The sequence below is a fragment of the Mus caroli genome, unplaced genomic scaffold (assembly GCF_978045245.1).
Source record: "Mus caroli unplaced genomic scaffold, Mus_caroli_1 scaffold_5, whole genome shotgun sequence".
Taxonomy (NCBI): Eukaryota; Metazoa; Chordata; class Mammalia; order Rodentia; family Muridae; genus Mus; species Mus caroli.
The window spans coordinates 108599742-108611960 of record NW_028227260.1 but is presented as its reverse complement, the minus strand read 5'-3'; the positions used below and the strand labels follow the sequence as shown (position 1 = coordinate 108611960).

Below are 12219 nucleotides of genomic sequence, written 5' to 3'. Positions count from 1 at the left end.
GTTAGGAGAGAGGTCAAATCCACTGGAACTGGAGTTAGAGATGTTTGTGAGCTGCCATGTGAGTGCTGGGAACTGAACCCACTGAATTCTCTGAAAGAGCAACCAGTTCTCTTAACTGCTGAACCATCTCTTCAACCCCATACAAACAGTTATTATGTGTCAGTCAGCAATAATTTCAAATGTCTTCTCTCATTATTATGAAGCCTAACCTACCTACATCCATTTATTTGGGAAACTATGAGCTAAGGTCTTCAACTGAACTATGTAGTGATCTTACTGAAAGCAACAGATGACATGGGGTAGTGAGTAAGTGGTAGGACATATATGATTCTAGGTTCCATCTCTAGGAGCAGAAGAAAAATGGCAAGTGTTAACGGAATCGACCACAAACAGACCATGTTACACAATGGTTAATTTTACCAGTAGTTCTTAGAGAATGTGAAATTTACCTCATGAGATCAGATTCAATATCACATTAAAAAAATAGATTTATATTTTTCTTCATACAATATGTCCTGATCACAGTTCAATGTCATCTTCATCTCATCGATAATTATCTTTATTTCAAACATGTCAAGAAATCAGCCAGGGATGGTTGAGATATAATTAATGTGTATGATACCAGCACCCATGCCAGGTGGTTCATAACCACTTACTCCAGTCCCAGGGGATCCAACATTTTCTTTTAAACTTTTTGAACAACACTCACATATGCATATACCCATATATAAACATAAATACAAACATACATACACACATACATTATTTAAAATAAAATCTTTTAAAAGAAATATTTAAAATATTAAAAATAAACATCTAATTGACAGTATTATTCAGGGGGTTTTTTGAGTCACAGAACTTAGGGATAGTCTCTCTATATTAAGGGAACGTTTTGGAATGACATACAGTCTGTAGTATAACTAACCCAACAATGGTCAGCCTAGTGATTGCTCAGTCCCATGAGGCTTGCTGTTTCAGCTGGTATTCTATAGAAGTAGGTTCTGGTGGTGTACACCTTTAAGAAGATGTGCTGGCAAGTAAGTGCAACCAGGCGAAGAAGATTGAATCTTCCTTCTTCCAATGTCCTTATGTAGGTCTCCAGCAGAAGGTGTGGCCCAGATTAAAGATGTGCGCCACCACCCCTGGATCTGGGATTTGCTTTGTCCCAGGCTAACCTTGAACTCAGAGTTGCCTCAGTCTCCTGGGATTAAAGATGTGTATTACTTTGTCTGGGCCTAAGCTTTTCTTGACCACTTTGCCTCAAGATCTCCATGCCAAGGTCCAGGTGAGAAACTTGTGTCTTCCAGCCTCAAGATCTGGGTCACAGGTGAGCCCTCTAATTCTGGGCTGTAGTGCTTTCCACTTTTACAATGAAGTTGACAGCCAGGAACAGCCATTTCACCAACTACATCTCCAGAAACGTTTTCTTTCGTTTTGTATGACTGCAGTGGTTTGAAGGAGTATATCCCCCATAAACGTGTGCATTCGGACCCTTGCTCTTCAGCTGGTGGCATTGTTTGGGGAGACGTAGTGACAATGGCCGTGCTGGAAGAAGTGTGTCACAGAAGGCAAGCTTTGAGAGTTTCAAGCCTCTCATCGTTTCCAAATGTTCTCTCTTCTTGCTTGCAATTCAGGATGTGAGTTCTCAGCATCCATTTCCTGCCACCATGCTTGCCTCTATCTCTCAGAGTTCCCTGTCATAGTGGGCTCTTATCCTTCTGGAACCATAACCCCAAGTAAACACTGTTCGATAACTTGCTTTGGTCAAAGGGTTTTATCATAGCAACAGAAAATAATTACTTCAGTGAGTGTAAGTATATGTCTGTTCACACACCTATGTGCATGCACAGAAGCCAGAAGAAGGTGTTGCAGTGGACTGCCCTATCATGCTCTGCCTTGCTCAATTAAGACAGCTATCGTAGACGAAGAGCTAGGCTACCAGCCAGCAAGACCCCTGATTCCCCTGTTTCCACAGCATTTTTTACATTGGTTCTGGGGATTTGAACTCAGGTACTCGTGCTTGCATGACAGGTGCTCTTATATCTCCCCAGCCTCGTATTTTGTGTTTTAGAGACAGGCTCTCAATATAGCCCATTACATGCCACAAACTCCTATACCCCAAATCTTGTTTAATTTGGTACTTTAAGAATAAAAAGACCCTGAGCTTATAGCTGTTTGCTGAAAATAGAATGTACTTCTGGGCAACAGCCGTAAGGCAACAAGAAGGAAGTCCTTGCCCTCCACTGGCCTCAAGTTCATAAGAAAAGGGAGCTAGCTTTTATTGCATTGTACCACATTGACACAACTCAATAGTACAAGAAGGGCAGATATATTCACTCCAAAGAAATGTACCTTTTTAAAAACCACTGAATTTAGTTGTGTATCTATAATCCATACAAACACTTATAAAAGGAGCGGGTAAGAAAGACACCAACTTAGAGTTCATGAAGTTTCAATTTTTGTTTTGTTTCAAGACAGGGTTTCTCTGTGTAGCCCTGGCTATCCTGGACTTGATTTGTAGACCATGCTGGCCTTGAACTCACAGAGATTCACCTGCCTCAGCGTCTTAATTGCTAGAATTAAAGGTGTGTGCCACTACGCCCGGCTGACATTTAAATTCTTATTCAGGTTTTTTTTTTTTTAAAGTTACTTGCATTTTATATCCTTTTATATTTATTAATATAAGCACACATGAGACAAATTTGATGCCTGATAACAGTTCTTAATCAAGAAGTAGAGGTATCGCCGGGCAGTGGTGGTGCACGCCTTTAATCCCAGCACTCGGGAGGCAGAGGCAGGCGGATTTCTTTTTTTTTTTTTTTTTTTTTAAATATGGAACGCTTCACGAATTTGCGTGTCATCCTTGCGCAGGGGCCATGCTAATCTTCTCTGTATCGTTCCAATTTTAGTATATGTGCTGCCGAAGCGAGCACGGCAGGCGGATTTCTGAGTTTGAGGCCAACCTGGTCTACAGAGTGAGTTCCAGGAAAGCCAGGGCTACCCAGAGAAACCCTGTCTCAAAAAAACAAAAAAACAAAAAAAACAAAACAAAAAAAAAACCAACAACATAAAAAAAAAGAAAGAAAGAGAGAAAAAAGAAGGAAAGAAATAGAGGTATCAGTGCTACTTAATAAATATGAATGCTTTTGAGCAGGAAAACACACTCATAAGGCTTTGCTATAGCTATTGTTTGAGACAGGATGTCATATAGTCCAGACTGGCTTTAAATTCACTATGTAGCCAAATATGACCATGATCTGTCTGTTCTCCTGCCTCTGTCTCCTGAGTACAGAGATTATAAGCAGGCACCATCATTCATGACTTATGTAGTGCTAGGAATGGAACCTGGGCTTTGTAGGCAAGCACTCCACCACCAGAGCTACAGTCAGTGCTGTCATTTTCCTTAAAGCAAATTGTTTGACTTCTGTGGTATCTTCTTTTCACTATGTGACGGTTAGTGATAAGTGTCAACTTGACAAAACTCTAAAATCTCTGAGTGATGGGCCTCTGGATGTGTCTGTGGCAGATTATTTTAATTGTGTTCATTGAGGTGGGAAGAGCCACTATTGGGGAGCACCATTCCCAAGATAAGGAATCCTGGATTATGTGACAATGGAGAAAGTGAGCTATGTGCTACCGTGTACACATTCACTTCTTTGTTCTTCTGGCTGAGGATATATGATCAGTGGCTTCAAATTCCTGCCACTGTGACTTGTCTGCTATGACAGACTATATAGCCTAGAATCATGAGCTTTCCCCATTCTGCTGCTTTCCCTAGAAAGTTTGATCACAGCACCAGGAAAGAAAATTAAGATGCATTGTTTATAATTAAGTAGCTATTATAAACAAATAATAGAAAACCACTACTAAAGGGTTCCCAAATAAGGAAAAAGGCATGATGAATATGAAATGGATGGCCTTATTCACTTTGTTATTATATCTGGCTCCAAGTGTTAGTATATTTTTTATGTTTATCAGCAAATAATATAGCAGAAAAGAGTTCTGACTCAGAACTTCAGTAACCTCAGTATATTTGTCAAGCCTTTGCTCTAGTGGGAGTGGCCTAAGTCAGCTATCTCCACTTTCTAAAAGGTCCCATAAAATGTATGACTTTCTTTTAAAGCTATACAAAACAGAGCACAATCTTTGCTTACTTAGAAACTGAATCATCAGTTACTCATTTGTTCCCACTAGGATTTAGATTGGCAGGAGGTCTTTACTTAAGATCACAAAATATTCTTCCTACTTTCCCTTCACATTATATCAATATCAATACCTATTGTCTCCATCAATATAAAAATAATCCATACTTTCTAAAGGTTAAGTATAAGCATATATATATACATATATATATATGTATATATATATGTATATATATATTAGCTACTACAAAGTGCATGGTACTTACTGAGATTTTCTGGAGGGAAATTTTGAGGGAAGCCCATGTATCCAGTCTTCGATCTAGAATAATAGTAAATCGGGAGTCAGATCCACTTTGCCTATAAGAGACGAAAAATAATTTTTATTAGTAACAAACCTAATCTGTTCTGTGTCTTTGTTTATGATTATGTATTTTACAGATGATCTTTAACTGAAAACAAGTTTAGATTTGGAAGTGCTATCTTAGCCAGGAGTACTGTTGTACTTTAATCCCAGCATTCATTAAGGCTAATCTCTGTGAGTTTGAGGTCAACCTGGTCTACAGAGTGAGGTCCAGAACAGCCAGAGCTATAGAGTGAGACTCTTCTCATAATAAACCAAAAAGAAAAAACCTGCTATGTTTAAAAATTATTTTCAAACTAGATTTCAGAATGAAGTTACTAGATATAAAAAAGTTTAGGAGTGCTAAGCATAGTGGCACATGCCTTTGATCCCAGCACTTGGTAGAGGCAGCCAGATCTCTGAATTTGAGGCCAGCCTCATCTACAGAGTGGGTTCTGGGACAGCCAGGGCTACACAGAAAAACTCTATAACTATAACTATATATATATATATATATATATATATATATATATATATTCTCCTATTTATTATTTAAACTTTGTTTTTCAGTACTAGCTTCAATTTTTTTATTAGGAAAATGAGGTGGCTGAACAGATAACTCAGTGTGAAAGAGTGCTTACTCCTCTTGCTGAGGTCCTGAGTTTGGTTTGGTTCCCAGCACCTTCATCAAGTTGCTTACAACTACCTGTAATTCCAGTTCAAGGAATCCATTGCCCTTTCATGGCTCCCACATGTACACATACAAATACAGCATTAATTCACACCAACACGCACATATACAAATAAACAAAAGAAAAGTCCGTAAAATGAAATAACTGACTGTGATAAACCTGGGTTAGAATAACGGATTTGGAATCTTCACATCATGGCGACGAGGAAACTCAATAGCCAGTTTCTTTCTTAATATCAAGCTTAACCTCACAGAAAAATCTGTCAATGATTTTTCCTTCACTTGAAAAATATGTAGTTAAATATATTGTTTACATTGCAGGCTGCTCTTTGCATTTGAGAGAAGGAAATTTAAAGGATAATATAACTTTGATTTGCTCTAAAAATACTTTAAGCTTCCATAGGTACAATGTAAATTTGCTCTTCTAGAACTTGATTTTTGTTCATAAGACTCTTCTATTTTGAGGGTTAATAAATGGAAACTGCTTCCTTTAAAATTTATCTTGGCTAGCCATGGGGGGCACAGACCTTTAATCCCAGTACTCTGGAAGAAGAAGAACTCTATATGAAGCCAGTCTGGTCTGCATAGGAAAGTCTAGGCCAGCCAGCTAGGGCCACAAAGTGTGACCCTTTCTTAAATTATTAAACAGATAGATAGATAAGATTCAACATAAATATGATATCTGAAGTGTGTGTGTGCGCGCACGCTCGCGCGCGCATAAGAGAGCATTACGTGTCCTCCCCTGTCATTTTCTACCTAGTCTTTTGAGATGAGGTCTTTTCCTTAAACTTGGAGCTCAAATTTTCTTGGCTAATCTAGAAACCAAAAAGCCAAAGATTGCCGGGCAGTGGTGGCGCACACCTTTAATCCTAGCACTCGGGAGGCAGAGGCAGGCGGATTTCTGAGTTCAAGGCCAGCCTGGTCTACAGAGTGAGTTCCAGGACAGCCAGGGCTACACAGAGAAACCCTGTCTCATAAAACCAAAAAAAAAAAAAAAAAAAAGCCAAAGATTCTCCTGGCTCCCACTCCTCATTGCTGAGATTACTAGTGTATGCGAAATCCCTTGCTTACTGTAGAGATGCTGGGATCTTATAAATGGTCCATCCGACTGGTTGTACTTGCATTCTTACTGTTGAGAAATCCTTTTCTAAAGGAGGTTTCTAAGTGTTTCATAGTATTGCCAACTGCTTTTATTATCAAATTATCCTGCTTAACTCCAAAAACTGGTGCTGATAAAGTCTTTACATGTAGACCTTGGACAAAAGGACAAAGAGCTTTCTTCACTCTTGAATAGTAAAGGTATCCTTTTATACATGTCTGCAACATTTTGTGAGGGCCAGCTCTTCTAAAGTGCTATGTCTATTTACATAGATCCTCAGTATATTTGTATTTTTTTCTTTAGTATATTTTACAGTATATTTCTAAATATATTCATAATACAAGCAGCTATCAGCCTCCTCTTTTCTTATATTTATTTACTTTAGGTGAAGTTATTATTCACAATAGCAAGCTCCATGTTTAATCTCCAAATGGAAATTTGATATAAAACAAAATTTTAGAATGTAGTGGAATACTACATACCTTGCAATAGATGTCAAGTAATTGAGCACTTTTGCAATTACTTCCTCTGGTATGCATCTGAAGTTACAGTTTTCTGGAAATGTAATGATCCAAGCATTGTCCTTTCCCCGGCCACCTAAAATCAACCAAATCAACCAAATTATCAATTTGTGTGACAAAACATAATGAGTGTTTTCATATTTAAAGAGGATGACTAGAAGGCTATTTAGGGTAAGTAAGAGTTTTATGAGAATCACAATTTCATATAAACCAAAAGAACAAGTAAAATTTAGCACAAAGAAAGAAAGAAAGAAAGAAAGAAAGAAAGAAAGAAAGAAAGAAAGAAAGAAAGAAAGAAAGAAAGAAAGAAAGGAAGGAAGGAAGGAAGGAAGAAAGGAAGGAAAGAAAGAGAGAAAAAAGAAAGTCAAAGAGGAATAGATGAATAAGAACATAGGAATTTTCATGTGATACACATAATAAATACGGGTGAAGAAACAGATGACCTGCCAAGCTGAACAATCAAAGAAGATTACAGAACCACTGTGTGTGTTACGCTTACACTAAATTCCAAATGAGAAATTGACAGTGGAAAATTGCATAAAACTGAGCACAAGAGTAAAGGTTAGCAGGAAAGAAATATAGTACTATGCAGAATAAATAATCTAAATGTTGGAATTAAAATTCAAAAAGCAAGGCTAGAGCGATGGCTTAGCTAGCAAAGTACTTTCTATACAAGCATGAAGTATGGCAATAGAATATCCAGAACCCAAATAAACATACCAGCATGTACTAGAGCCAGGAAAGTGGAGAGAGGCAGAAATCTACCCTTTATAATGCCTAATATTAAGCAAACTAGATTTCAGAACCAGGAATATTACTAGATATAAAAAAAAGTTCAGGAAAGCTGGGTATAGTGGTGCATGCCTTTAATCCCAGTACTCAGGAGGCAGAAGCTAGCAGGTCTCTATGAGTTTGAGGCCAGCCTGTTCTTCATAGTGAGTTTCAGGATGGGCAGAAGTATACAGTGAGACCTTATCTCAAAAAACCATAAAAGGGAGGAGAGAGAGAAAAAAATTAGGGGCTGGAGAGATTCAAATGCCATCACACACATGGTGGCTCACAATCATCTATCCCTCCTGTTACAGGGGATTTGACATTCTCTTCTTCCCTCCATAGACGCCAAGTATGCACATAGTGAACATACACACACAAAACATTCATATAGAAAAGGAGGTCTAAAATAATTTTTTTAGATATTTTCTTCATTTGCATTTCAACTGCTATCCCGTTTTCTAGTTTCCTCTCTGGAAATCCCCTATATCCCCACCCTCCGTTCCCCAACCCACCCACTCCCGCTTCCTGGCCCTGGCATCCCCCTATACTGGGGCATAGAATCTTCACAAGACCAAGGGCCTTTCCTCCAAAGAATTTTTGAGCAAAGTACATTTGAGAGACTGGGGATGGTTTCACCGTCGACAGTGCTCTGGCAGAGGGACTGACGAAGTTCAGTTCCCAGCACTGGTGTCACGTGGCTCACAAGCACCTGAAACTCACGTTCCAGGGGTTCCCAGGCACCTAGACTCATGTGCACAAACATACATAATTTCTTTTGTGTGTGTTCTTTTATTTAATGTTCTTTTGTTTATTGGGTATTTATTTCATTTACATTTCCAATGCTATCCCAAAAGTCCCCCACACGCTCCCCCACCCACCCACTCCCACTTCTTGGCCCTGTCTTTAGTTTGTTTGGTTGGTTTTTTTGTGGTTTTTGTCTTAGTTTGGTTTGGTTTGGTTTTTTCGCGACAGGGTTTCTCTGTATAGCCCTGGCTGGCCTCGAACTCGAAATCCTCCTGCCTCTGCCTCCCAAGTGCTGGGATTGAAGGCGTGCGCCACCACGCCTGGCTCAAACATAATTTCTTAAAAGTAAAATAAGTACTTTTCAAGATCATTAGATAATGTTCAGGTTGCCAACCTATCAAGGAGTCATAACCCTAAATGCTTACGTACTTAATACTAGAGCTACAAAACATGAAATAAAAGTGATGGGAGAGAGAACTTGGCCCACTCAGCCCTCAACAGAACAGTCTCTCTCTGTCTCTGTCTCTCTCTCTCTCTGCCTCTGTATTTCTCTGTGTCTGTCTTTCTCTGTCTCTCTGTGTCTGTCTTTCTCTGTCTCTCTGTGTTTGTCTTTCTCTGTCTCTCTGTCTCTGTCTCTGTCTCTTTGTCTCTCTGCTGCTTACTTTTTTTCGCCAACTTGACACAAACAAGAGACACCTGGGAAGAGGGACCCTCAATTTAGAAACTGCCTCCATAGGTCTGTGGGCATGCCTGTGGGCTTTTTATTTTCTTTGATTAATGATTGATGTAGGAGGTTCCAGCCCAATGTGGGCGGTGCCACCCCAGACAAGCTGAGCAAGTCCTACAAAGCAAGCTAGTAAGCAGTTTTTCCTGCATGGTTACTAGCTCTGCTCCTGCTTGACTGACTGCCCCCCCCCCCCCCCGTGATGAACTGAGATTAAGACTTGTAAGTCAAATAAACCTCCTTTATCAGTCAGGGTTCTCTATAGGAACAGAACTGAACCATAAGCAACCATCGCATCTCCCCAGTTGCTTTTGGTCATGGTGTTTATCCCAGAAATAGAAAGCAAACCAGGGCCGGGCAGTGGTGACACACGCCTTTAATCCCAGCACTTGGGAGGCAGAAACAGGCGGATTTCTGAGTTCGAGGCCAGCCTGGTCTACAGAGTGAGTTCCAGGACAGCCAGGGCTACACAGAGAAATCCTATCTCAAAACAAACAAACAAACACACAATAGAAAGGAAGCAAGCAAGCAAGCAAACCAGGACACCCCTTCCTTCACTACCCTAACCTCCCTTCTCCTCTTTCTTTCCAAACAAGCTAGTACTAGTTAAGCAAACATCTTCTATTAATGGAAATGATACATGGTTCCACTAAGGGTCAATTATCACGGAATGACAAATCTACTAAATTTTAATCTATTAAGCTTATTACCATTGAGCACCTACAAATACTGTATAACTAGTACACCTGTAATAAAAGAACAAAGAAGATCTTTAAATTCTAAATTGGGAAGTAAGGGCATTAATTACTCTTGTCCATTAGAAACGTTTTCTTCAAAAGAAAGTATAAGCGGAAGTATTAAAAAACACACACACAAAAATGCTAAAGACAAAAGAAAAGTGAGAAGAGTGTGGATGGAGGCAGACAGCCCTGAAGATGGTTCTATTCAGAACACAGTTTTGGTAACACAGAGGACTGGAAGTGTAGCTCAGTGGTGGAACACTTAAATAAAGCAAAAGTACTTGAAACATGAGAAATTGACTACCATCTGGGAAACACTGACAGTGATGAAATCAAATCAAAGAGCTAAATTTACTATGACAGAATAGTAACTTCTTATATCCGATGGTGATATAGTCCAGACAGAAACTACTAAATCCAGTGTGTGTGTGTGTCGTCTTCGTCTTTGTCTTTGTCTTTGTTTTCTTCTTCTTCTTCTTCTTCTTCTTCTTCTTCTTCTTCTTCTTCTTCTTCTTCTTCTTCTTCTTCTTCTTCTCCTCCTCTCTCTCTCTCTTTCCTTTTCTCTCTTTCTTTTCTTCTTTCTTTCTTTCTTTCTTTCTTTCTTTCTTTCTTTCATTCTTATTTCAGTAATGGGTAAGGGCTGAACCCAGTCTCAGCTCCAACATCACCCTATTCTTATGCTTTACATCAGGACACCATTATTAAGAAAAAAGATGGGCTGGAGAGGTGGTGGCTTACAACCATCTCTAATGGGCATCTGGTGCCATCTTCTGCTGTGTCAAAGACAGTGGCAGTGTACCCACATAGATAAAATAAATATGGCCGGAGCAGGCAAGCTGGGCCAGAATTTAAAAAAAAAATGAATGAAAAATAAAAAGAAAAAAGAAAAAATGAAAAGGAAAAAGGATTAGGATCTGGAAAGATGGCTTAGCATTAAAAAGCATGGTCAGCTCTTGTAGAAGATCCTGGGCTGCTTCTCAGTACCCGTGGCAGCCCAAAACCATCTGCAGGTCCAGTTCCAGGGGCTCTGATGCCCACCTGAGCAGGCACTTCATGCATATTTGTAAACCAAAACAACCATACACATAAAAGTAATAAGTATAAAAAGAGAAACGGGTGGGTGTGGTGGAATAAAACTTTAATCCCAGCACTTGCAAGGCAGAAGCAGAAGGTTCTCTATGAGACTGAGGCCAACCTTGTTTGCATAGCAAGTTCCAGACCTGCTGTGGCGACATAATGAAACTCTGTTTATGGAGCTGGAGAGATGGCTCAGTGGTTAAGAGCACTGACTGCTCTTTCAGAGGTCCTGAGTTCAATTCCCAGCAACCACATGGTGGCTCACAACCATCTGTAATGAGATCTGATGCCCTCTTCTGGTATCTCTAAAGATAGCTGTAGTGTACTTACATTAAATAAATAAATAAATAAATAAATAAATAAATAAATAAATAAATAAATAAAATCAATAAATCTAGCCCACACTCTTCTAAGACACATATGTCCCCACATACCCTGTGGATGTCTAAAGACAAATGCACAAGAGTATTAAGATTGCTCTTAATTAAATATTAAAAATGTTAAAATCCTTAATTATTCTTTTTTTAATTTTTTTGTTTTGTTTTGTTTTTTTCGAGACAGGGTTTCTCTGTCCTGGCTGTCCTGGAACTCACTTTGTAGACCAGGCTGGCCTCGAACTCAGAAATCTGCCTGCCTCTGCCTCCCGAGTGCTGGGATTAAAGGCGTGCGCCACCACGCCCGGCTTTAATTTTTTAAATATTTTTTATTACGTATTTTCCTCAATTACATTTCCAATGCTATCCCAAAAGTCCCCCACACCCGTCCCCCCCCATTCCCCTACCCACCCACTCCCACTTTTTGGCCCTGGCGTTCCCCTGTACTGGGGCATATAAAGTTTGCAAGTCCAATGGGCCTCTCTTTCCAGTGATGGCCGACTAGGCCATCTTTTGATACATATGCAGCTAGAGTCAAGAGCTCCAGGGTACTGGTTAGTTCATAATGTTGTTCCACCTATAGGGTTGCAGATTCCTTTAGCTCCTTGGGTACTTTCTCTAGCTCCTCCATTGGGGGCCCTGTGATCCATTCAATAGCTGACTATGAGCATCCACTTCTGTGTTTGCTAGGCCCCGGCATAGTCTCACAAGAGACAGCTATATCAGGGTCCTAAGCAAAATCTTGCTAGTGTATGCAATGGTGTAGCTGATTATGGGATTGATCCCTGGATATGGCAGTCTCTAGATGGTCCATCCTTTCGTCACAGCTCCAAACTTTGTCTCTGTAACTCCTTCGATGGGTGTTTTGTTCCCAGTTCTAAGAAGGGGCAAAGTGTCCACACTTTGGTCTTCCTTCTTCTTGAGTTTCATGCGTTTAGCAAATTGTATCTTCTATCTTGGGTATCATAAGTTTTGGGCTAATATCCACTTATC

At 39.7% G+C, this 12219-nt stretch overlaps 1 protein-coding gene and 1 non-coding gene across 2 annotated transcripts in view; both read right to left on the bottom strand.

Moving 5' to 3' along the window:
* The window catches only part of Mcf2 (MCF.2 cell line derived transforming sequence), a 140725-nt gene that overhangs the window by 108710 nt on the left and 19796 nt on the right, over positions 1–12219 (bottom strand). Inside the window, exons 3-4 of the mRNA XM_021153012.2 lie at positions 6755–6869; positions 4409–4499 (exon numbers count right to left, since the gene is read on the bottom strand). Coding sequence (XP_021008671.1) covers positions 4409–4499; positions 6755–6869 — 206 coding nt within the window. The remainder of the gene's footprint in view (positions 1–4408; positions 4500–6754; positions 6870–12219) is intronic.
* LOC147004734 (U6 spliceosomal RNA) lies at positions 2827–2933 on the bottom strand. Its single transcript, XR_015047212.1, has one exon. It is a non-coding gene; the product is annotated as a U6 spliceosomal RNA (small nuclear RNA).